The 25,445-nt window shown below is 44.7% G+C and overlaps 2 protein-coding genes across 3 annotated transcripts in view; both read right to left on the bottom strand.

The window, feature by feature from the left end:
* Positions 1–94: 94 nt before the first annotated feature.
* Positions 95–21,546, bottom strand: LOC120982158 (epithelial cell adhesion molecule-like). Of its 2 annotated transcripts, none has more exons than XM_040412134.1 (9): positions 21,397–21,546; positions 16,884–17,054; positions 16,084–16,330; positions 14,321–14,392; positions 12,642–12,702; positions 11,607–11,708; positions 10,230–10,412; positions 9,230–9,283; positions 95–295 (listed from the first exon to the last, which is right to left on the bottom strand). In XM_040412134.1, the coding sequence occupies exons 1-9, from the start codon at positions 21,473–21,475 to the stop codon at positions 233–235; spliced, it is 1,032 nt and encodes a 343-aa protein (XP_040268068.1). In that variant the 5' UTR covers positions 21,476–21,546; the 3' UTR covers positions 95–232. The 2 variants fall into 2 exon arrangements, with proteins under 2 accessions (XP_040268068.1, XP_040268069.1); XM_040412135.1 differs by having other exon boundaries at positions 12,648–12,702.
* Positions 21,547–24,466: 2,920 nt separating this feature from the next.
* NRDE2 (NRDE-2, necessary for RNA interference, domain containing) overlaps positions 24,467–25,445 on the bottom strand; it is a 34,706-nt gene continuing 33,727 nt past the window's right edge. Inside the window, exons 13-14 of the mRNA XM_040412122.1 lie at positions 25,253–25,324; positions 24,467–24,703 (exon numbers count right to left, since the gene is read on the bottom strand). Coding sequence (XP_040268056.1) covers positions 24,578–24,703; positions 25,253–25,324 — 198 coding nt within the window. The 3' untranslated portion in view covers positions 24,467–24,577. The remainder of the gene's footprint in view (positions 24,704–25,252; positions 25,325–25,445) is intronic.

Here is a 25,445-nt window from a genome sequence, read left to right as displayed (position 1 = left end):
CTTGGTGATATCTATCTCTGGGGGTATATGATGGCGGACATATTCGCTGTCACACAGCTTTCCCAGTACCAGACATACGAAAGAGATGGCTGACTAGAATTTATAAGATTTTTAATTAACAAAAGGTAACAATTCAACAAAATACCGGGGAGGTTGTAGTGCTGCATTCTCCTGTCTATAGTGGACCCAGGCTACATATAGACCTTTTCTGAAAAGCTTCCTCTTTATTAGATTAGGAGTAATAATATCTGAGCCCGTCCCTCTGCGCCATCTGGTAATCTTCCAGCTCGTGTCCCTGCAGAATGAACAGAAAATCAGCAGATGCACCAAACTATATTTGGAACACAAAAAAATAGAAAAAAAAAAATAAAATTCCGATGAGCAGTCAGCCTCTGGATAGCTTAAGGAGTGAATTATTGGAAATTGTGTGGGGCAAGAGCTGTAGCATTTCAGCAAAAAAAAAAAACTGGGACCAGAGTGATGTGGACTTGGCGAGCAAATGCTGGAATATCTGGGTTAATTACATCTTTTATATGTCAAAGCAATGGAGGTAGAAGCTGAAAGGTCAAGTGCTTCCAAATCCTTTAACGATCAAAAGTACATAGAAGTTTTCTTAAATTTGTCATCCTGATTTTGGACTATTATATACAGCAATACATGAGTAGTACTGCAGATAAGGAGTCCAGATCACTATTTTTATTTTCCTATTGCCCCCTCTTACACCGCTGCACTGGAATACAGTCTGGACTTCTTATCTGCTGTACTACTCACATATTACTGTAGATCAGGGATCAGCAACCTCCAGCTGTGGTGAAACTACGACTCCCAGCATGCACACGTGCTTGGCTGTTTTCAGAACTCCCATAGACGTGAATGGAGCATGCTGGGAGTTGTAGTTTCACCATATCTGGCGTGTCAAAGGTTGCTGACCCCTGCTGTAGATAATAGTCCAAAATCAGGGTGGCAGATTCCCTTTAAAGGACATCTGTCAGCAGTTTTGTACCTATGAGACTGGCTGACCCGTTACATGTGCACTTGGCAGCTGAAGACATCTGTGTTGGTCCCATGTTCATATGTGTCCGCATTGCTGAGAAATATGTTGTTTTAGTATATGCAAATGAGCCTCTAGGAGCAACGGGAGCGATGCTGTTACATCTAGAGGCTCTGCACTTTGACATGACCAACCATTGAAAGGAAGGAAACGTTCCTTCCCGACAGACTGCTGCTCGCTCTGTGAAGGAGACTGCTGCATTTACATGCAGTGATCACCTTGACTGTATGAGGACGAGGGATTGGCTGGAGGGCAGGACACAGCAGATAACATTCAGTGTCAACCATTCCGTCTCTCTTCCTGTTCACAGCTGCTTTGCCATAGACATAGCAGCAGGAAGAGAGAAGGGAGACAGCACATGCGCACTTAGTGCGCCGTCTCCTCATCCAGCTGATGGCAGGGGTGCTGGGTGTCGGACCCCTGCCGATCTGAGGATAGGTCATCAATATTAAAAGCCCAGAGAACCCCTTTTTAATAGCTGCTGAGTGGTCCTGTTGATGGAACCCGGTTCTACGTAGTAGTATAATCTACTGTGTGTACAGCAGTGTGTTGGCTTTAGTTGTGCAATAGGTGGGATAGTCCTACCATAGTCCCAGCAGATAAAGGTGGGGTCCCATAGGATATAGAGTATTGTATCTGGCTTTGTATAGCCTGTGGTATTCTGGGGACAGCCTTCAACCCACAGGGAAGCAAGCATATAGACATGGGCAAGGTGTGAGGGTGAAGGGTGGTGTTTAGCTTAGTGCCGTCACACCTAGAGGCTCATTTGCATATAATAAAACATCCTTTTTCTCAGCAATGCGGGCACATATGAACATGGGACCAACACAGATGCCTTCAGCTGCCAAGTGCACATGGAACAGGTCAGCCAGTGTCATAGGTACAAAACTGCTGACAGATTCTCTTTGCACAGGTTGGTTTAGCAGTGTATGGGCTCATCGAAACGCCATACACCGCAGCCAATCAGAGCCAACAAGCTACACATGTCCCCCTGTTTCAGTGATCAATGAGGTGGGGTCTCAAAACCCAGAACCACCTTACTTGTCACAATGAAACTAGAGCTACACTTTAAAGAGCATCTGTCAGCAGTTTTGTAAAGTGTAGCTCTAGTTTCATTGTGACAAGTAAGGTGGTTCTGGGTTTTGAGACCCCACCTCATTGATCACTGAAACAGAGGGACATGTGTAGCTTGTTGGCTCTGATTGGCTGCGGTGTATGGCGTTTCGATGAGCCCATACACTGCTAAACCAACCTGTGCAAAGAGAATCTGTCAGTGATTCATTGAGGGGGGTCTCGACACCCACAGCGCTTTGAAATGTCACTAATACGTGCCCGTTATTAGTCCTTTCACACAGATGATCTGCCCCATAACAAGCACTGGTAACATTTACCTGCCCTTATCTTTACTTTCTGTTTTCCTATACATATTCTCCGTGTAACACCTGGACCCACTACAGCATTGTTTCCCAACCAGTGTGCCTCCAGCTGTTGCAAAACTACAACTCCCAGCATGCCCGCACAGCGCATGCTGGGAGTTGTAGTTTTGCAACAGCTGGAGGCACGCTGGTTGGGAATCGCTGCACTACAGGTTCCAGCCCGGTAGACACATATATTAGGTATGTATAAAGGAAAACCATAGCAACCAATCAGATCCCACCTTACATTTTTCAGAGCTTCTTTGTAAAACGAATAGGAGAATCTGGTTGCTAGGGGCAACTACGCCACTTTTCCTTTTAAATCTCCCCCCCCCCGGGGGCGTGGCTAGCCAGGCATGTGAGCGCCAGCAAGTTCGCTGAGCTCCCGCACTGAAACCGGCAATTTATCCTGTGGACACATCTGTACCTGCACAGACTGCACCCTCCTGAGCCGCTGATATCGCCCGTCAGCTGAGGAGTGAAATCCTGCTCCTTAGAATCACCGATCCTGCCGCTATGTCCAGAAAGGGCGGACGGGGCGCAGCCAGGGAGATCCAAGATGGCGCCGGGCCCGACACGCCGAGCCGCCGAGAGCGTGCAGGCACAATACAGAAAGAGGCTGCAGTGAGACTCGGCAAGTTTGCACGCGACGCCGCTCTCTCACAGGCTACAAGGGACAGAAATAAACGGGCTTCATCTGCCAGTAGGCAATTCATCGAGGAGGAAGAGGCTGGAGCAGACATAAGTGAAGTCTGCAGCCCAAATAGATATGATCCTCTGCTGGCCTGCGATGCAGACACTGGGGCGGATGCTCCTGATTCTGACACTGAAGAGCCCACACTTAAGGATGTTATGAGAGCCATTGCAAAATGTGGTAAATCATTAAATGCTCTCAATATGCAGGTGGGGACTATAAAAGAAGATATCTCCATTGTGCGGCACGATCTGAAACGATTGGCGGAACGTACCACTGCCCTGGAAGATCGTATGGGGGATGTGGAAGATGCCATAACACCCATTAAGAGAGAGTCAGCTAACCAAGCACGCCAGTTGGATTCCCTTATGGCTAAGCAAGACGACCTTGAAAATCGTCTGCGCAGAAATAATGTCAGACTGGTGGGGGTTCCGGAAAAAGTGGAAGGGGCGAATCCTACGGAATTCTTTGAGAAATGGGTGAAGGATCAGTTTGGACCCGAAACTCTGACTCCTTTATTTGCGATAGAGAGAGCCCACAGGGTCCCTACCCGCCCTTTACCCCCAGGTGCTCCGCCAAGGCCTGTACTCATGAAAGTTCTCCACTACAGGGATCGTGACATCATCCTCAGAAAAGCTAGAGAGCTTCCAGAAATATCTATTGATGGGCACAAGATATCCTTCTTTCCTGATTATTCTATGGAGGTCCAAAAGAAAAGGGCGAGATTCCTTGATATTAAAAGACGGCTGAGAGGACTGGACGTCTCCTACTCCATGATCTATCCAGCAAAGCTGAGAGTTGCGGCGTTGGGAAATACATCCTTCTTTGAAGACCCCAAGGAAGCTCTGCGGTGGTTGGACCGTCATGAACGCCAGTTAAGAGAAGCAAGACAGAATGTGGATGGAGTCTGAGCTGCTGTGATCCTTAAAGTCCCCGGCTGTATAAGTATTTCTGGGCAGGGTGTATGACTGAATGTGTGTTTGCGATATACCTAGAGAGTCTTATTGCAATGTAATCATAAGTAATATCAGTTTATTTCTCTGCTATGATCTAATCCAGTCTTTGATGTCCATGACAAAAGGTTCTAAATGCATACTGTCCGGGAATCGGGCGGGAGCTCGGATACTAATGGTTTAACTGTTTAAGCTTGGTTATATACAGCTTTATTGAGCACGGTAGTGCAGTTAACTATGTACTTGTCACCCCTCCACTGGGTAATATTTGTTACCCATGGGCCTGATGACGCCGATGGGTTCTGTTGTTCTTTACGCCTCCAGTCCCGCTATGGGAATCCCAGGAGGGAACTAGTTGGCGAACTCAGTAACCCGCCTACGAGGGTTTATGTTGAGCTTGTAAGGTTTTGGGGAATTTGTTTAATTTTTGCAGCCATGAGAATGTTATTTAAGAGGTATCCTATTAGAAATTTTATATTGTCTTCTAAAAAAAACACTGTGAGGGAGAGGTCCTTGACTGAGCTGGCGAAATATTCACCATATGTAAATATCGAATATGGCTAACTCAGTTAAACTCCTAAGTTGGAACGTTAGGGGCATCAAAGACGCAATTAAAAGAAGGGCGGTTATAGATAGTCTGAAGCAATACCAGCCATTAATATGTTGCCTTCAAGAAACTCACTTAACGTCAGATCAAACACGTTTGCTTACTCCTCATTGGGCCGGGCAATGTTTTCATGCCACGTATTCTACGTATGCCAGGGGTGTGAGCATTCTTATACACAGAGCCATCCCATTTGAATGCAAGACAAAACGTGTGGATACAGAAGGGCGTTTTATATTTTTACATGGTAAATTATATAACACTGAATGCATTATTATTGGTGTGTATATACCCCCACCCTATTCACCAATAGTCCTTAAAAAGTTGATATCACTTATTATAGACCTCCCGAGTATTCCTGTGGTCTTATTGGGTGATTTCAACAATATGATTAACCCTGTACTAGATAAATTTAATGATAACACACTAACAGTTAATAGGGAAATAACCCCCTTTGGACGGATGTTACAGGAAGCTTCCCTGCTTGACTTCTGGAGACTTAGGAACCCGGAAGCTAGAGTATATTCGTGTTACTCAAGTGCATATAAATCATTGTCTAGGATAGATATGATCCTTGGTAATGAGGAAATGGGCCAGCTACTCCAAGATATCATATATCTCCCTAGGCGACTATCCGATCACTCCCCTATCCTACTTACTGTCTGTTTAGTATCCCCTTTAATTCGGGGAGATAGGTGCTGGAAATTTAACCCATACTGGTTAACTGTCCTGGCTGACACATCTCAGATTAAGGAGGAGTTGGATGAGTTTTTCATATTCAACACACATACTTCCTCCCGACTTGTTGTATGGGATGCCATGAAGGCTTTTTTAAGGGGCATATTGATTGCCAAAGTTAATGGGAGGAGAAGTGAAAGTAGGGCTAAAGTACAGGAATTGCTTCTAAGGGTTAAAAATGCTGAGACTAATTACGTAATGACCCCCTCTGTAGAACATGAAGGCCAATGGAAAGAGGCTCAGCAAAAGTTAAATGAAAGACTATTATTAAATGCACAGAACAGGAGATTCTTTCAGAAACAGAAATATTATGAGGAAGGAGAAAGAGCAGGGAGATTACTTGCCCTGCTGACCAAGGCTCAACAACAGACTAACTTTATAGCAGCATTGCGAGATTCTAATGGAGTGTTACATACTTCACCTGAGCAGGTAGCACAGATCATGTATACGTTCTATGCCTCCCTGTATACATCCAAATCTACAGCCATTGAATCGGAGATAGAAGGTTTCCTGCACCCACTGGGCCTTCCCACTCTCACAACTGAGCAACAAGCCATATTGGATGCTCCTGTTTCCCTGCGGGAATTAGAAATGGCTGTGGGTGATATGACTAATAATAAATCACCAGGGGGTGATGGTCTACCTGTTGAGGTTTATAGAACTTTCTCATCTGTGCTATTACCTCAGCTACTAGAGGTGCTGAAAGATGCCCAACAACTAGGCGAACTCCCAGCAACTATGAACGAAGCGATCATAGCGGTGATCCCAAAACCGGGAAAAGATGTTCTAGAAGCAGAGTCTTACCGTCCTATTTCCCTATTGCAGGTTGACGTAAAAATTTTGGCAAAAGTCCTGGCCAAACGCCTCAACTCAGTAATTACTTCATTGATACATACTGATCAGGCTGGATTTATGCCCAATATGTCGACAGCAGTGAATATTAGAAGGTTATACCTTAATATTCAGGCAGGCCAGGTCCGCACCTCGGATGCAGTGGTCGCATCTCTGGATGCGGCCAAGGCATTTGACAGTGTGGAATGGCTCTACTTAATATCGGTGCTTAAGGCTATGGGGGTAGGGGCAGGATTCATACAATGGATTAGGCTACTGTACGCTTGTCCTACTGCCAGGATTCAGGTGAATGGAAAACTATCGGCCTCCTTTAGATTATATAGAGGGACTAGGCAGGGATGTCCCCTATCACCATTGCTATTTGCAGTGGCGGTGGAACCGTTAGCTGCTGCCCTGAGAAAGGCAAGTGAGGTGAAAGGTATGGTGTATGGCACACTGACTGAAAAGGTCGCTCTATATGCCGACGATTTATTATTGTTTCTGGAGAGCTGGCGTTCATCCCTTCCTAAGGCCATGTCGATCATTAACGATTTTGGGAAATTATCAGGCTTATCCATTAATTGGTCCAAGTCGGTGATTATGGCACTGTCTCCAAATCTAGAGATTGACCCCTGTCATACAGCAGGTTTGCAGGTAGTATCAGCATTTAAATACTTAGGCATTCAAGTGTCAGCACAAATTAACGAGTTTGCTAACCTTAATATACTGCCACTCCTAGATAAGTTTAGGAAAAAGGTTCAGGTGTGGTCTAAATTACCCTTGACATTAATTGGTCGCACTAATCTTTTAAAAATGATACTTATGCCGCAACTTTTGTATATCCTTCATAATGCACCGACTTGGATACCACTTAAAATCTTCCACACTGTTAATGCGATATTCCGTGACCTTATTTGGAAGAAAGGGATTCCACGTATAAAGCTTGCGACTTTATGTAGATCCAAGACCCAGGGAGGGTTGGGTGTCCCAGACCCTTGGGTGTATTACTTAGCGGCCCAATTACAACATATCAGAGGTTGGGGAGAAAATGACACTGTTAACACAGTAGGAAGGATTGTGCAACATCTTATTGGTGGTAGATGTATAATGGCAGCCCTAGAAGACGGTACTTTTGACAAAATGGGAGGACAATATAGCCTTCTGCGTGTTATACATAAGGTATGGTGGAAAGCTAGGAATATAGCAGGAATTTGTGGATACACGAACTTTACTCCGATATGGCCGAATTTTACCTATAAGGAACTGGATAAGATCCCGTCTGCCAAGACCTGGGAACGATATGGTCTTGACCGAATGTATAAGCTATACACAGAAAGGTCCCTTAAGAGTTTTGCAGTACTACAACAGGAATATGAGTTACCTAAATCTCTCTTTTACGTTTACCTGCAAGTTAGACATGCTATTCAGGCGCAGGGGAAGCAGGAGGAAATAATTCCCGCTGGAAAGCATGTCATACTAGACCTTGCTTCTACTAGAGGGGCGACAAAAGGAGTCATCTCACTTCATTATCTGACCCTCTTGGAAGCAATTCAGAAATCTCAACCGTTAAAATTATATGACAAATGGAAGCAAGATATTCCCGGTTTGTCAGTAGAGCAGTGGGAAGAGGTAGTAGAAAGCTTTCCAAATGTGGCAGTAAGTGAGGCTCATAGAGTCTCTCAACTCTTTCTATTACATAGGGTGTATAGGACACCGGCTTTGCTGTTTAGAATGGGTTATCGGTCAGATGATACCTGTCAGCGATGTGGAGCTCATAACGGAGACCTGGTTCACATGATATGGAATTGCCCGAGACTTCGGCGCTACTGGATAGATGTTCGGGAATTAATTAACACTGTATATCATGTGCAGATTGATTTATCCCCTTTGGTATATTTACTAGGTCATATGGGAGATATCCCAGTCTCTAGTGAATTGAAACTGGCTATCCTGAGAATATTATACCAAGCCAGGAAGCTGATAGCTTTCTATTGGATTGCTCCTGATCCTCCACTCTTATCGCAACTGATAAACAAAATACATATACTAGTCAAACTAGAAAGTTATGTGTACCAGAAAAGAGGGAACAATAAAAAATTTAATAAAATATGGTCTTTGTGGATAGATCATTACAATGTTTTAGTCTAGTGTCCTAAATGTTACAATGTAGCGGGAAAGTGGATCTTTGAAAATTGAATATTACCCTGCATAGTATTGCTATAGTAAGCTGTAGTAAATGTATGTGAGAGTAATGAATGCTGTGATGGTGAGATGTGGGGAACCTAGTGAAGGACTTTACCCTGCTTTCATGGACGTTCTGTGACCAATAAGAAGACATTAAAAAAAATGGACCTTTGAACTTTAATCTATATTGTTTATTATATTGGCTGCAAGAATGGGCTGGGGAGGGTGGATATGGGAGGGGATTGTGGGAGGGACGGGGAGGGGTTTTTCCTATTTTGTTGTACTGTTCACTATAAAATGTTATAAAATCAATAAAAAAATATTTGATTTAAAAAAAATAAATCTCCCCCCCCCCCCCATAGTGTTGAAAGTTTGGCTCAGTAGAACCACCGTGGGTCCAGGTGACATCCAGAATGCAAATAAACCCAGGTACAATACACACGGGGCCTACATCAGTTAGGAGCAGCAGGCACAGCTGGTTACTATCAGTTCTGTTTTTATGGATAGATCAGCTTTTTTCTATTCCACATGGCAGCCATTCTTGCAAAAGGTGACGACCGGATCATCCACCATATTGGTTATCACTTGTAACAAGCAGCTGACCACAAACTATTACTCCCAAGTAGTGGCTAAGAATCATATTTAAACAATTATGGCTGCACTTATTTTCTTAAACGGAAAAAAAAAATGGTGGGGTCCCCAAATTGTGAGAGGTGTACCCCATCTTCCAAAGTGCTATTAACAGAATAAATCTCTTACCTCAATGACTTCAAACTGGATGCGCTCCTGCTCCGCTCTCCTCTGCAGCACCACCTGCAAAATACCAGAATGAATTATATACGCAGTGCCCCATCCGATAATGAGTTTGGAACAAGAAAGGGGTACCGCCATCCAATTGTTGACTATAAGGGTCCATTCACACGTCTGCAAAATGGGTCTGCACCTGTTCCGCAATTTTGCGGAACGGGTGCAGACCCATTCATTTTCAATGGGGCCGGAATGTGCTGTCCGCATCCGCACTTCCGCAAAAAAATAGAACATATCCTATTCTTGTCAGCAATTGCGGACAAGATTAGGCATTTTCTATTATAGTGCCGGCGATGTGCGGTCCGCAAATTGCGGAATGCACATTGCTGGTGTCCGTGTTTTGCAGATCTGCAGAACACTTACGGACGCGTGAATGCACTTTAACAGCCTGGCTGCATGTGCATTGTGTGCGTATATATTCACCCAGGGTGCCATACCAGTTTAGGCTACTTTCACACTAGCGTTCGGAGCGGGTCCGTCTGATGTTTCATCAGACGGATCCGCTCCTATAATGCAGACGTTTGCATCCGTTCAGAACGGATCCGTCTGCATTATAACTTAGAAAAATTTCTAAGTCTGAAAGTAGCCTGAGCGGATCCGTTCAGACTTTACATTGAAAGTCAATGGGGGACGGATCCGCTTGAAGATTGAGCCATATAGTGTCATCTTCAAGCGGATCCGTCCCCATTGACTTCCATTATAAGTCTGGACGGATCCGCTCGCCTCTGCACGGCCAGGCGGACACCCGAACGCTGTAAGCAGCGTTCAGGTGTCCGCTCACTGAGCGGAGTGGAGGCTGAGCGCTGGCAGGTGGATGCATTCTGAGCGGATCCGCCTCCACTAAGAATGCATTAGGGCTGGACGGCTGCGTTCGGGGCCGCTCGTGAGCCCCTTCAAACGGAGCTCACGAGCGGACACCCGAACGCTAGTGTGAAAGTAGCCTTATACTTACAAACACTGCAATCCCAGTGAGAATAACCAGGGCGATGATGATAATGATGGCGGCAACGCCGGGAGAGATGCTTTTCATGTTAATTCGAGGAGGTTCATTATCAAAAAACAAAACCCGGATAGATTCTGTGTCAACCTCGAGGCTCCTTCCATCCAGAGGAACGCTGAACTTGCTGTGTTTTAACTGTGGGGGACAAAATATCATCCAGTTACAAAAATGTATTGTGGATTATTTAGTTCCAGTTTGTGGGTAGTAACTAGAAATGGCCAGCAGGTGGCTCACTTGTTATGCAGATTTTTGCAGCAAATGCAAAGGGTCCCTGTGATAACCGTTGAGCAGACAGAGCAATAGGGTCTGTTCACATTATTATAAATGGGGTCTGTTGGGCTTTCCAGTATTTTTATTGGTGCCGTTATCCATTTGAAAACAGATCCGAGGGAAGCCATTACACTAACAGAAACTATAGCAGAAATGGGAAAAAAAAAAACATTGATTTCAAAGGTATTATCATTAACCCATTCACTCCCCTTAGACCACCAGAGGTAGTAGGATTAAAAACACTGGTGTCATATCACTAGGATATCGTGTGACCTCTGCCGATCACTAGCATGGTGTTTCAGTGTTGCCACCCAATCATTCTATTTTGGTGCTGTATTTTTTTATTTGAGGTTACATCATAAGGGTGCATTCACACGTCCGTAGTTCTGGGTCTGCATCCGTTCCGCAATTTTGTGGAACGGGTGCGGACAGCACACGGTGTGCGGTCCACAGCCGCAGTTCGGTTTCGTGGCCCTGCAAAGAAGGTAGAGCAAGTCTTATTCTCGGACCCCAAGGATATCACCTTGAACTTTTTCACCAGCCTAGACCACTACGATTAGTACAATCGAATGGGCTGTCCAAATGATACTTGATGACTTAGGGTCCTCTTACACATGACAACAATGGGCAATAAATCAACGCTGACAGTTTCAAAGTCGATTGCATTGGGTCATGTGATAGGGGGGATCAATGATCGTTATCAAGGTTGTTTGTCCCTCTTTCACTTTGCAGACCATTGGCAACACATCCCGCTTACACGGAGCAATGTGCAGCCAAAAATGAGGATTTTATATGCCACAGGACAGGTGTGATCACCCGGAAAACGAGTGTTTGGTTTGATGGGTCACTGATGGCTAATAATTGGGAACAAGTGTTTGTACCTGCCCCTCGGCCAATGTAAAAGAGCCTAAAGGATAGGCTGTCAGTATCTAACTCCCAAGTTGCCAGAACATGACTGTGCAGGGAAATCCTGACCTGGGCCACCAGGCACAGAGGCTGCAGCTTCCTACCCCTTCAAGCACCAGATACAAAATCTCCACAGTCAAGGCCATAATTTACCCCCCGCTCGATGTAATACGCCACTGTCGCAATGTCCACAGGATCCTTCGTTCCATTGGTAGAAAAGAACTTCATAGTGACCTCGTGATTCAACTCGTGAACCTGCAACGGACAGGAGTAGCAGCGTGGTTATACATTGCTTTCCTAGTGTAATGAATGGCAAAATCTACTCATGTAGGCAGCAATACAATCCCGCACTTGTACGAGGCTGAATATAGAATATTTGCTACTCAGGAGAGCTGTAATGGCTACCATCTTGATTATCACCCAGCTTTCCTACTGAACTGAATAGATATCACCTGCCTTAGTATAGCACCTACATATACAGTATATCTAGGTAGTTCAGTTTGCTCTTCCCATACTTATGGAAACTGTTGTCACTCAGCTTTCTTACGCCTCATGCATACGAAGGTTTTGTTTTTTCCATTTTTTGCGTTCCGTATACGGAACCATTCATTTCAATGGGTCCGCAAAAAAAAAACGGAATGTACTCCGTATGCATTCCGTTTCTGTATTTTCAACTGAATGGCTAACTGGCAGCTATATAGGGGGCAGAGAAAGTTCTGCAGTAGTGTTGAGCGAACTTCTGTTTTAAGTTCGGCGTCTAAAGTTCGGCTTCCGGTTAGCGAAGAATCCCGATATGGATTCCGAATTCCGTTGTGGTCCGTGGTAGCGGAATCACTAATCGGCCATTATTGATTCCGCTACCACAGACCCCAACGGAATTCGGAATCCATATCGGGATTCTTCGCTAACCGGAAGCCGAACTTTAGACGCCGAACTTAAAACAGAAGTTCGCTCAACACTATTCTGCAGTTCAGCAATCAAGGAGAGCTGGGTGACAACCCCTGTGGGGACTGTGATTGACATACTAGTTGTCACCCAGGTTTCCGAGAACCAGATCCAACCAAGGAACAGCTGAAGTCAATGAGGGAAACAAAAAGTTTCTTGTTGATCGTATACTGGTAGTAAATAAAAAAAATAACACATAAAAAACATAAAATAACAAATAAAAATAACACATTGCGTCCTCACCATCACCTGTAAGATCTGCGGAGCTTTGAGAAGGAACTGTGACACTTTAGCAATCAGCTTCCTGTAGACACAAGGTGAAATGGCTTCAGCCCCAGACATTTGTCAGAAGAGGCCATAAAAAAATAATAATTCAATTACACCGAAAGTGGAGAACGTCGAAAGAAACGGCAGGCGCTGAAATATTTACTGCTTAAATTACACAGACGCCGCCGGGCTCCTCACCGCGGCTAAATCACTGTCTGAGCTGCGAGACACACGACTCAAATCCTGGGAATCTACTATGTAAATTGAAAAAAAATGAAATATTGTGTTTTCTATCAAATTTGCCTTGTCGGCACCTGCAATTAGAGCCATTCTCCTTCCACATCCCCTTAGGCCTGGAGCAGGGATTGATGAATTTTGCACCACTGTTGGGGTTGCACAATATTAACCAATTCTGTTAATGCAAAAGTTGCTGTTGGTTGGAATGGTTGCAAAAGTCGGTGCAACTGAGGAACAATAAGGCCTCTTTCACACGGGCGTTGCGGGAAAATGTGCGGGTGCGTTACGGGAACACCCGCAATTTTTCCGCGCGAGTGCAAAACATTGTATTGCGTTTTGCACTCGCGTGAGAAAAATCGCGCATGTTTGGTACCCGAACTTCTTCACAGAAGTTCGGGCTTGGGTTAGGTGTTCTGTAGATTGTATTATTTCCCCTTATAACATAGTTATAAGGGAAAATAATAGCATTCTGAATACAGAATGGATAGTAAAATAGCGCTGGAGGGGTTAAGAAAAAAAAATAAAATAATTTAACTCACCTTAGTCCACTTGATCGCGATGCTCGGCATCTCCTTCTGTCTCCTTTACTGAGCAGGACCTGTGGTGAGCATTCATTACAGGTCAAGGACCTGTGGTGATGTCACTCCGGTCATCACATGATCCATCACCATGGTAAAAGATCATGTGATGACTGGAGTGACGTCACCACAGGTCCTTGACCTGTAATGAATGCTCACCACAGGTCCTGTTCAGTAAAGGAGACAGAAGGAGATGCCGGGCCGCGATCATGTGGACTAAGGTGAGTTAAATTATTATTATTATTTTTTTAACCCCTCCAGCGCTATTTTACTATGCATTCTGTATTCAGAATGCTATTATTTTCCCTTATAACCATGTTATAAGGGAAAATAATAATGATCGGGTCTCCATCCCGATCGTCTCCTAGCAACCGTGCGTGAAAATGCGGATGCTTGCGATTTTCACACAACCCCATTCACTTCTATAGGGCCTGCGTTGCGTGAAAAACGCTGAATATAGAGCATGCTGCGATTTTCACGCAACGCACAAGTGATGCGTGAAAAACGCTGAATATAGAGCATGCTGCGATTTTCACGCAACGCACAAGTGATGCGTGAAAATCACTGCTCATGTGAACAGCCCCATAGAAATGAATGGGTCGGTATTCAGTGCGGGTGCAATGCGTTCAACTCACGCATCGCATCCGTGCGGAATACTCGCCCGTGTGAAAGGGGCCTAAGAATTGTGTAATGCTGCAGCCTGCAGTGTAAAGAATGGAGGTTTCATTCTGTTTCTTATGGCAACGCTCAGACTTTAGGCTCTTATTTTATAAGAGGAGGGGAGCGTCCTATACGCTGCTGTGTGCGTGTAATTATTCATGGAGGGGATGCAACACTGACCTGCGGAGCTCCTCCTCTTTCCCTTTCAGCTGCGCCATATCCACTTTGAAGGCGAAATTAATCTGAATGAGCCTGAAAGACAAGAATGCGGCAATCAGCACAATACACAGACACCGCTGCTCTGACATCGTCTGACCTTACACCTGGCGGAATAATACTACTATTCAAATGCTATCTGTTGCTCCCTTAAAGGGAATCTGTCAGCAGTTTTGAGCACACTAAACTGAAAACAGCACTAGACAGGGGCTGGGGACAGCAGTACAAACATACTTTTGTGTAGAGCTGTTATCATCAGGAGTAGTGTGAATATTAAGTTTTCTTCAACCAGGTTCTGGTCTTTGATTGCCCAGGAGGAGAAGCTTCACTGAGACGTGCTCTCTCGTTGAGCTGTTGACAGCCCTCCTCCATGCTCTGTGTGACAGCTGTAGCACCCAATCAGATGTCTACTATAGATGTCACTCAGAGCAAAGGGGAGGGGCTCTGAACAGCTCAATACAAAGAGTACTTCGTGGTGGCCCCGCCTCCTGGACACTCTAGGAGAAACAGGGGCATTGCGATTACACTTAGAGGCTCTGCTCTCTCTGCAACGCCCTCTGCACTTTGATTGACAGGTCCAGGCAGGCATTATGATGTTTTTACTGCCTGGTCGTGTAATTGAAAGTGCAGACAGCGTGGCAGTTTCAGAAAGAACAAAGGCGCTAGGTGTAATGGCAACGCCCCCATTGCTCCTAGAGGCTCATTTGTATATATGAAAACATCATATTTCTCAGCAATGCAGGCACATATGAACATGGGACCAACACAGATGCCTTCAGCTGCCAAGTGCACATGTAACAGGTCAGCCAGTGTCATAGGTACAAAACTGCTGACAGATGCCCTTTAATGCATTTAATATAATGGTTCATTAACGTGTGATCGATGGACGTTCTGAGAATAGGTTATCAGTATAGAACACATGGACAAACCCTTTAAATTCTCCTCGTATTTTAAGTATACAGCTCCTATCTTTCCTATCTTTACCTGTGTGTCAAGACTATAAGGAAAGTTGTTGCATTTTTTTATATTTTAGAATAAAGCAATAAAAAAAAATTGATTGCAAAAGTAGAGAAATCCTCTTAAAAAAAGTTTATGGAGGGGGTGGAAAGAAGGTCAGCTGCTGTGCTCATGGCTGGGAAAGAAGGTATATCCTATGCTAGTCACAACACCCCCTGCACTGACCCTGAACAATGCCGTTCACACCAAGCCCCCGCCCCACAATGCGAACCAGATAATGAGAACCAGTCCCTTCTCATAGAAAATACCAGCCAGTGACCGTTTGACAATGTTAGCCAGTCCCCAAATACCTTAAAATGCCAGATAGAGTTCCCCCCCGAATGTATTCCAGCCAATGCCCCACCTTACGGTGCCAACCACCATCAATCTCTTTACAGAGTTTTCTTGCCACTCCTGTGCACTGTGACTTCCCGCAATTTGACGTATTAGTATGTCATGCTGATCGGGCAGGTGCGCGCCCGATCAGTGCAGTAACCAACAGCCGGGCCCTCGCTGTATCATCAATGCCGGCGGATTAACCCCTTCTAGCCCTGACTGCGACATAGAAGGTGTTTGCGGTGGGTAAGGGTCTTTATCGGGTCCCTGCGCTGCAGTGGCGGGGACCCGATGGGTGAGAAGGCATAATAAATGTATTTACAGCCTCTAATACAGGAGACCTGAACATCCGTAATGTAAAAAATAATCCAGTGTGTAAGAGTCATCTCACTTACTGAACACTGACAAGTTTTTCGCACTTGGGGTCATCGCTGGTCTTGTCCGTCACCCTGACCCCTGCGCTGTCCACGCACCAGCACAGGTTGGAATCCTCGTCGCATTGCTTTGCTTTGAAATCTCCGCTTTTCTCGCACTCTGGATCGTAGACATTGTCAATCTCCACCTTGCTCCGTCCTGGATGACTCCGTCCACTGCGGCTCTTGTGCAGCATCTCGAGATGCATCAGACGACACTTGGGTGTCACTTGAAGAAGCAAATGAATGTAAAAAAAAATCATTGTGGAGAAACAATTATTTCTGATGTAGCAAGTTAAAATGATATCACACTGGGCCCTCAGTATTACTACACCCATCCTACAAAGATGTTTGTGTTACACATTTTTAATACAGCAGCGGTGACATCACTGAGAGAATGCAGCCTATCCATTCACTAGAGAGTAGCGGTGACATCACTGAGAATGCAGCCTATCCATTCACTAGAGATCAGCGGTGACATCACTGAGAATGCAGCCTATCCATTCAGTAGAGATCAGCGGTGAAATCACTGAGAATGCAGCCTATCCATTCACTAGAGAGTAGCGGTGACATCACTGAGAATGCAGCCTATCCATTCACTAGAGAGCAGCGGTGACATCACTAAGAATGCAGCCTATCCATTCACTAGAGATCAGCGGTGAAATCACTGAGAATGCAGCCTATCCATTCACTAGAGATCAGCGGTGACATCAGTGAGAATGCCGCCTATCCATTCACTAGAGAGCCGCGGGCAGTGGATATATATATTACAGTGGACTTACATTGCTTGCAGTTGACCGTCAGGTTGTCATATCCTCTGAACACGGCCTCGCACGTCCCGCAGCGGTTCAGGTGACAGGTGACATACTCATTGTACTCACATGAAGAATCCTCACAGACCTCATCATAGTCACAGTTCTCATGAGCAGGAAGAGCGTCTGGGCATTCGTCATCTGTGAAGGGAAAGTTAAGGGCTGCATTATACACTATCCCCTGTAATATGAAATGTCCGGTGTGATATTCGTGCAGGTCCAGCGTATATTATCCAATAACTAGGGTGACGTATACAATACCAGACTAATATTACATGCCTCGTAATATCAAATATCAGGCTGCAACATAAAAAATGAGAAAGCTCTGTGAAATGTCAGGGAGCAGAATACAATATCAGTGATATGTCAGCATATCTGCTATGGGGAATCCCAAATGTCCAACTATAGCCCTAATTCCAAAAAAGATGGGGCGCTGTGTAAAATGCTAAAATGGAATGCAATGATTTTATTCCCAAGAGATCGCGGAGCACATAGATGCTTAAACATTTTACCATTTCATGAGAAAATTAACTCATTTGGAGCTTGATGGCAGCAATGCATCTACAAAAAAGTTGGAACTGGGTCAGGTCTACCATTGTGTAGCATCTCCTCCAGTCTGGCAAGTGAGGAGACCAAAACAAGCCTCAATATGTTAAACAGTAAGGCTAGTTTCACACTTGCGGCAGGACGGATCCGACATGCTGTTCACCATGTCGGATCCGTCCTGCGGCTATTTCGCCGTGCCCCCGCTCCGTCCCCATTGACTATAATAGGGGCGGGGGCGGAGCTCCGGCGCAGCACGGCGGAAGCCGCCGGACTAAAAAACCTGACATGCAGTAATTTTAGTCCGGCGGCCTTAAGCCGTGCACCGCCGGAGCTCCGCCCCCGTCCCCATTATAGTCAATGGGAACGGAGCGGCGGCCCGGGGGCACGGCGAAATAGCCGCAGGACGGATCCGACATGGTGAACAGCATGTCGGATCCGTCCTGCCGCAAGTGTGAAAGTACCCTAAATCTGGGCAAAAATATATACCTACAATGTTGTTTACAAACAAACAACGACAAAAGGCCCAAAATGATCATAAATATAGTTCATTTTATTACAACAAATTCATGACATATAATGTACACAATGAAAAAAAAATAGCAGGGAACACCAGCAGAAAGGCAATGCCAAAATCCACTGGCCTATGCCGCTATCACCCACCAATAGTTGTTAAAGATGTGAAGCACAACTAAGTTATGAGTGCATGCATGATCAAATCAAAAAAGTAATAGGTTTGGCCCAATATAAGAAGAAGCTAAAAATGTAGCATATAAGAATATCACACTAAACGTGTACAAATCCCTAAAAAGAACAAAACTCTAAGGTGAAACCTATCACTCAATAGAGCCAATAGCCAAAGACCGAGGTACAGCAAAGGCTAAATATAAGAGCAGGAGAAAAAGTAAATCCCCCAAAAAATAAAAGTGAAAGACCCTATAGTAAAAGGGTGAAATGGGCCAAGAAAATAGTTGTAATCAGATCAATGTATACCGCAGGACATGATGGGGAGGGGGGGGGGGGGGGGGGGGGTGAGAAAAGCAGCGCAGGTCAGGATAGGAACCTTGACACGCGTTTCGCCTCAGATTACAACTATTTTCTTGGCTCATTTCACCCTTTTACTATAGGGTCTTTCACTTTTTTTTTTTTTTTTGGGGGGGGGGGGGGGGGGTACTTTTTCTCCTGCTCTTATATTTAGCCTTTGCTGTACCTCTGTCTTTGGCTATTGAGTGATAGGTTTCACCTTAGAGTTTTGTTCTTTTACGTTTAGTGTGATATTCTTATATGCTACATTTTTAGCTTCTTCCTATATTGGGCCAAACAATTATTGATATTACTTTTTTTGATTTGATCATGCATGCACTCATAACTTAGTTGTGCTTGACATCTTTAACAACTATTGGTGGGTGATAGCGGCATAGGCCAGTGGATTTTGGCATTGCCTTTCTGCTGGTGTTCCCCGTTATTTTAATTTTATTGTGTACATTATGATAGGTCATGAATTTGTTGTAATAAAGTGAACTATATTTATGATCATTTTGTCGTTGTTTGTTTGTAAACAACATTGTAGGTATATAAATAATGAGGAGACCAATTGCAGGAGTTTTGGGAGAGGATTGTTGTCCCATTCTTGTCTGATGTAGGATTCTGGCTGCTCCACGGTCCTGGGTCTTCTTTGCCAGTTTTTTCGTTTCGTAATGTGCCAAATCTTTTCTATTGGTGAAAGGTCTGGACTACAGGCGGCCTGTTCAGCACCCGGACTCTTCTGCTGTGAAGCCATGCTGTTGTGGAGGGTGCAGTATGGTGTGGGGGGTTTCAGCATTGTCTTGCTGAAATATACAAGGCCTTCCTTGAAAGAGAGGGTGTCTGGAGCACATGTTGTTCTAGAACCTCTATACACTGTTCAGCAATGAGAGTGTGTAAGCCGTCCACGCCCTAGGCACTAATGCATGCTGCCCCATACCATCACAGACGTGCAGATAAGCTGGATGGTCCCTCTCCTCCTAAGTCCGCATGACACAGCGTCCGTGGTTTCCAAAAGGAATTTAAAATTTTGATTCATCTGATCACAGAACAGTTTTTCATGTTGTCTCAGTTCATTCCTAGAGAGTACGGAGACGTTTCTGGATCGTGTTGACATATGGCTTCTTCTTTGCAATAAGCTTTAACTTGCATTTGTGGAACTGTGTTCACAGACAATGATTTCCAGAACTGTTCCTGAGCCCATGCAGTAATTTCCAGCACAGAATCCCACCTGTGCCGCCTGAGGACCCCTAGATCACAAACATAGTACTGACCGTCCCCAGATTCTCTGTATCTTTTCTATTATGTACTGTATTAGATGGTGGGATATCCAATGTCTTCACAATTTTATGTTGAGCAACATTTTCCTGAAATTGTCCCATAATTTTTAGATGCAGGTTTTTTTGCAGACTGGTGAACCTCTGCCTCTCTAACACGCTTTTATACCCATGACTATGCAACTTAGGTGCAAATTGCAACTTACTTTCACAGTTACTTTTCCAGCCATTTTTTTTGCCCCCGTCCCAACTTATTTGAGATACGCTGTTGCCAAATTCTAAAGGAATTGGGCTACTTTCACACTTGCGCTATTTTCCCCGTATTGAGATCAGGCGGAGGATCTCAATACCAGAAAAAAAAAACGTTTCCTCATGCATTCTGAATGGAAAGAGATCCGCTCAGGACACATCAGGCAGCATTACGTTTTGTGATCGGACAACAACAACGGATCAGTCACTGTAAACAATGCAAGTCAACAGTAACGGAGCCTAAAAAACCGGATCCATCACCCATCGACTTTCAATGTATCTAGTGACAGATCCATTTTTTTATTTCACACAACCGCGTCCTGATGTGCAAAATCAAAACGGATCCATTTATTTCTGGTATTGATATCCTCTGCCGGATCTAAATACCAGAATTAACAACGCACGTGTAAAAGTAGCCTCATTTTTTTATTTTTTTCACTTTCATCATCTGATATGTGCTCTGTGATCTAATGTGAATAAAATACAGGTTTATGAGATTTCCAGATGATTGCATTCCGTTTATACTTACATTTTACACAGCGCCCCAACTTTTTGGGAATTTGGATTGCATACTATCAAATAGTCAGGAAGCATTATGGATCCACGGCCCACGCCATCAAGTACATGATACAATGTCAGACTGCTGTATATAAGGACTCAGGGCGTACAGTACAATATCAGGTGTACATATAGATGTTTGGCCTATGGTATGCAATGGCATGTAGTCCGCCTGTACTATCGAGCATCAGGAAACAGTATATAATATAAGAGGACAGTATAAACAATGTAACATCAAATGTCAGGATGAGGATAAAACTACATGGCCCAACGTCTGTGAATTCTTTATATAAAATACATCTAAGGCTACTTTCACACTAGCGTTTCTATTTTACAGTATTGAGATCCGTCATAGGGTCTCAATACCGGAAAAAAAACGCTTCAGTTTTGTCCCCATTCATCGTCAATAAACGTAACTGAACGGAATGCTTCAACATGCATTCCGTTCCGTTCTCATACCGGAGTGCGGTTTTCTTTCCGTCATGGGATGTGGAGCAAGACACAATAGAAAACGGATCCTTCCCCCATTGACTTTCAATGGTGTTCATGACGGATCCATCTTGGCTATGTTAAAGATAATACAACCGGATCTGTTCATAATAGATGCAGAAGGTTGTATTATCAGTAACGGAAGCGTTTTTGCTGAACCCTGCCCGATCCAGCAAAAATGCAAGTGTGAAAGTAGCCTTAACTGCTTGGAGTGTTTTAAACTGCAGCGTTACATCAGCAATCAGGTCAGCCTGTGTTATCAAATGCCTGGTGCAGTGTACAATGTGAGACCGCAACATATAAAAGCAATCCACTAACTGGAACCAGTGTACAAATCTACCTACCTGGTACTGTGGAGACCCCCGGCAGAGACCCCAGGAGCAGCAGACAAAACCCAAAGCAGTAGTACCTTCTTGTGTCCATGGAAATTCATCAGAAGCACAGAGCCCCCGTCCAGCCCTCTGCTGGGAGCGTCTCACCTACAGAGGGTTCCACTTGGCTGGAAACAGGTTTAAGCATTACCCCCTCCTCCAGGGAATGATTGTGAGGACACATATATTATACTGTGGAAATATGGCTACCGGTGACATTGAAATCACTGGGGCAGCAACAAGCAACATAATAATAAAGTAGGAAACATTATATCCACTACTATATATAACTTATACTACATCAACCTCTAAACATTGTTATTCTCCAGAGCTGCACTCACTGTTCTGCTGGTGCAGTCACTGTATACATACATTACTTATCCTGAGTTATATCCTGTATTATACTCCAGAGCTGTACTCACTATTCTGCTGGTGCAGTCACTGTGTACATACATTACATTACTTATCCTGAGTTATATCCTGTATTATACTCCAGAGCTGCACTCACTATTCTGCTGGTGCAGTCACTGTGTACATACATTACATTACTTATCCTGTACTGATCCTGTTACATCCTGTATTATACTCCAGAGCTGCACTCACTATTCTGCTGGTGCAGTCACTGTGTACATACATTACTTATCCTGTACTGATCCTGAGTTACATCCTGTATTATACTCCAGAGCTGCACTCACTATTCTGCTGGTGCAGTCACTGTGTACATACATTACTTATCCTGTACTGATCCTGAGTTACATCCTGTATTATACTCCAGAGCTGCACTCACTATTCTGCTGGTGCAGTCACTGTGTACATACATTACATTACTTATCCTGTACTGATCCTGAATTACATCCTGTATTATACTCCAGAGCTGCACTCACTATTCTGCTGGTGCAGTCACTGTGTACATACATTACTTATCCTGTACTGATCCTGAGTTACATCCTGTATTATACTCCAGAGCTGTACTCACTATTCTGCTGGTGGAGTCACTGTGTACATACATTACTTATCCTGTACTGATCCTTTTTACAGTAGCCATGGGGGAGAAGGGGGGGGGGGGGGGATTTTAGCCGTTTATACTTGTTACCTACAGGAATAAATTACTCAATGTGGATTTGAAGCTCTCCCATTTATCCTCAGTATTATTATGTGGCAGTAGCTGCTCCCAGTCTATGCCCTGAGATCCTGCCTGTTTCAGGTGAATGAAATTCATCCAATTTTAACACCATTTTCAACAGCCATGAAAAACGGATGCAAAACGTCCAGAAAATGGATGCACAAGAGGTTAAAAAATGGGCATGAAAAACTGAAAGTGTGTCCATTTTTAAAGGTAGTTTTTTCACGGCCGTGTGCACGCAGCCTTAGCCTCTCCCCAGGTTTGCTGTACTTCTGCGTGATGCCAGCTGCACATTTAGATCCAGAATCTGGGCTTCCAAATATGCAACATGCTTGTATCCAGTGCAAAGGTTTTCACCCAGCATTCCAAGTCATACATACATTACACTTAGTAGCTCTGTCCATGGAGCATCTTTAAATGGGGATGAACAGTATGAACAGTACGGAAAAAAGCAAAAAAGTGCCGCCCGTTCCGTGCATTGGGGACCGCAAATTGCGGTCCCCCAATGCATGGGCACCGTTCGTGTGACTGGTGCAGATGGATGCAGACTCTTTCAACTTGAATGGGTCCGTGATTCGGTGTGGAAGCACGGGCCGAAATGCCACGAAAGCACTCCGCATTGCATTTTTGTTTTGGTGTACACTTAGATGGAGTATAGCACCTATAGTTGAGCATATTAATAATTACTTAATAAAAGTTAAAGGGGTTTTACCATTACATACAATGGGGGGCATATTACTAGGATATGCCCCCATTGTCTGATAGTTGCGGGGTCCCAGAGCTACGACGACAACGGAGCGGTGAAATTAATAGAGGGGGCACTGCGCATTAGCAGCCGCCCTCCATTCATTTCAATGGCGTTGCCAAAAATAGCCGAGCGCTCCCATTCACTTGTACGGGAGCAGCGCTTGGTGGTGGCCGGACCCCGGGGTCCTCCAGCCACCACTCTGCCCACTCCGTTCTCCTTGTAGGTGAGGGGTCCCAGAGGCGGGACCCGCACCTATCAGACAATGGGGGCATATCTTAGCGATAGGCACCCATTGTATGTGATGGGAAAACCCCTTTAAGTTCTAAATATTCATGCCCTCTGTGCGATTGAAATTCCTAGAATCAAGCAAACAAGGCAGAAGGAAAATCTATCAAACCTTAGTTTCTTGCTCCTTGTGTTAAACTGTGCACTTTCCTGTAAATTGTCATTTTTCTGTCATTTTGCAGCAAAACCTCGCCAGCAGCTTCTGTGGCTTAAGCTCAAACAGCAATCAGGCCACAGGTGAACACCAGGTAGGTTGTTTTTTTTTTTTTTTTTAACCTTTGCTAAAAACTTTAATCACACACCAAACTGACAATGCGCCCAAACAACATGACAATACCACCGTGATCATAGAATATGGCCCAGTGCAGACCTACAAAGGAGTCAACAGGGCATTATGCAGACACATGCATTCCTGACCAGTGAAGCTTGCTATCTAATTTAACTCCTATAAACACACAAATCCCCGAGGCGATGCTGCACCCGGTGTGACCAGATCTACGGATGTTTGTATAGACCCAGGGGTGTCAATCAAAGTGCTGGTAAAGGACTGGCAGCACATGACAGGCACCACCAGCACCAATAAACATGGCCGCCACTACACGATTTTTGCAATTTGTCTCCCGTGGGGAAAGGGATCTGGCGTCATGTGGTACATTTAAATGAGAGAAATTTTTGTAGTTTATGTCTTGCAAAAATGCCTCCTTTCCAACCACTCAGCTGCTGGGTTGCTACAGTGTATCAGTGCAGAGTCACAAACAAGAAAGCAATTTGTGATGCTCTCTTTACCTCATAGATACATTGTAACAAACGCTCAGCTGTGAGCAGGACCAGGTTAGGATAGATAAAAAAAAATCCCCCCTCCAAAGCAAAATTAGGATAAAACTGAGATTTTTCTTTTTTTTTTTTACAAATTAGAGAGCTGCAAACCTGCAACCCCCTCCCCCACAAGGGATTTATTGAATACTATATACAGAGGTGACTGTACAGACAGGCGGGGACTAGTCCTCCAGTAACAGGTCCAGCTCCTCCAGGGGAACTCGCACTCTCAGTTCCTTCTCCGTCATTAAATCAACGATTTCTTGCAGCTGATCCGGGAAATATTCAACAGCGTCCAAATATAATACCTGCCAGCGAGAGAGGAGGAGGAGAGGGTTACTGGGGAAATACTGCAGAGAGGTCACGCCCCACAGGACCCCAAATATAAGACCTGCCAGCGAGAGAGGAGGAGAGGGTTACTGGGGAAATACTGCAGAGAGGTAACCCCCCACAGGACCCCAAATATAAGACCTGCTGGTGAGAGAGGAGGAGAGGGTTACTGGGGAAATACTGCAGAGAGGTAACCCTACCCCACAGGACCCTAAATATAAAACCTGCTGGTGAGAGAGGAGGAGAGGGTTACTGGGGAAATACTGCAGAAAGGCCACCCCCACAGACAAGCGCTTCCGCCAGAGAGGAGTAGAGGGTTACTGGGGAAATACCGCAGAGGTCACTAGCCCTCCACCATCCCCTGCCCCTCCGTCCTTGGTAATACAAGTCACTGAGAATTTAGATTGCTCAGTGGGCTGGGGGAGAATCTTCACTCGTGTAACTTGGGTACTGGATCCACATCTGCTGTGATTTTTGGTGGAACTCCCCATTCAGCTGTTGGGTTCAAGGAATCAACTATAGCTCACCTTTGCCCAGGGACAGCTTTGTATGGCCTTGTAGAACAGCCCACGGCTCCTGTCCTGATGCCCCTGAGAGACCTAAAATACAACAAAAGGTCATCAAGAAATGATTGCAGCTCTGGAGTATAATACAGGATGTAACTCAGGATCAGTACAGGATAAGTAATGTATGTACACAGTGACTGCACCAGCAGAATAG

The sequence above is a fragment of the Bufo bufo genome, chromosome 11 (assembly GCF_905171765.1).
Source record: "Bufo bufo chromosome 11, aBufBuf1.1, whole genome shotgun sequence".
Classification (NCBI taxonomy): Eukaryota; Metazoa; Chordata; class Amphibia; order Anura; family Bufonidae; genus Bufo; species Bufo bufo.
Note: the sequence above shows the minus strand (reverse complement) of the source record. Positions and strands in the feature narration are given on the sequence as shown.

Excerpts from the sequence above, each read along its gene's own strand:
- LOC120982158 (XM_040412134.1), bottom strand. The coding sequence starts at position 21,475 with ATGGACACAAGAAGGTACTACTGCTTTGGGTTTTGTCTGCTGCTCCTG. Across the intron at positions 10,413-11,606 it reads CGTATTACATCGAGCGGGGG|TTAAAACACAGCAAGTTCAG; the intron begins GTAAATTATGGC and ends TGTCCCCCACAG. Across the intron at positions 9,284-10,229 it reads TCACTGGGATTGCAGTGTTT|GTGGTGCTGCAGAGGAGAGC; the intron begins GTAAGTATAAGG and ends GGTATTTTGCAG.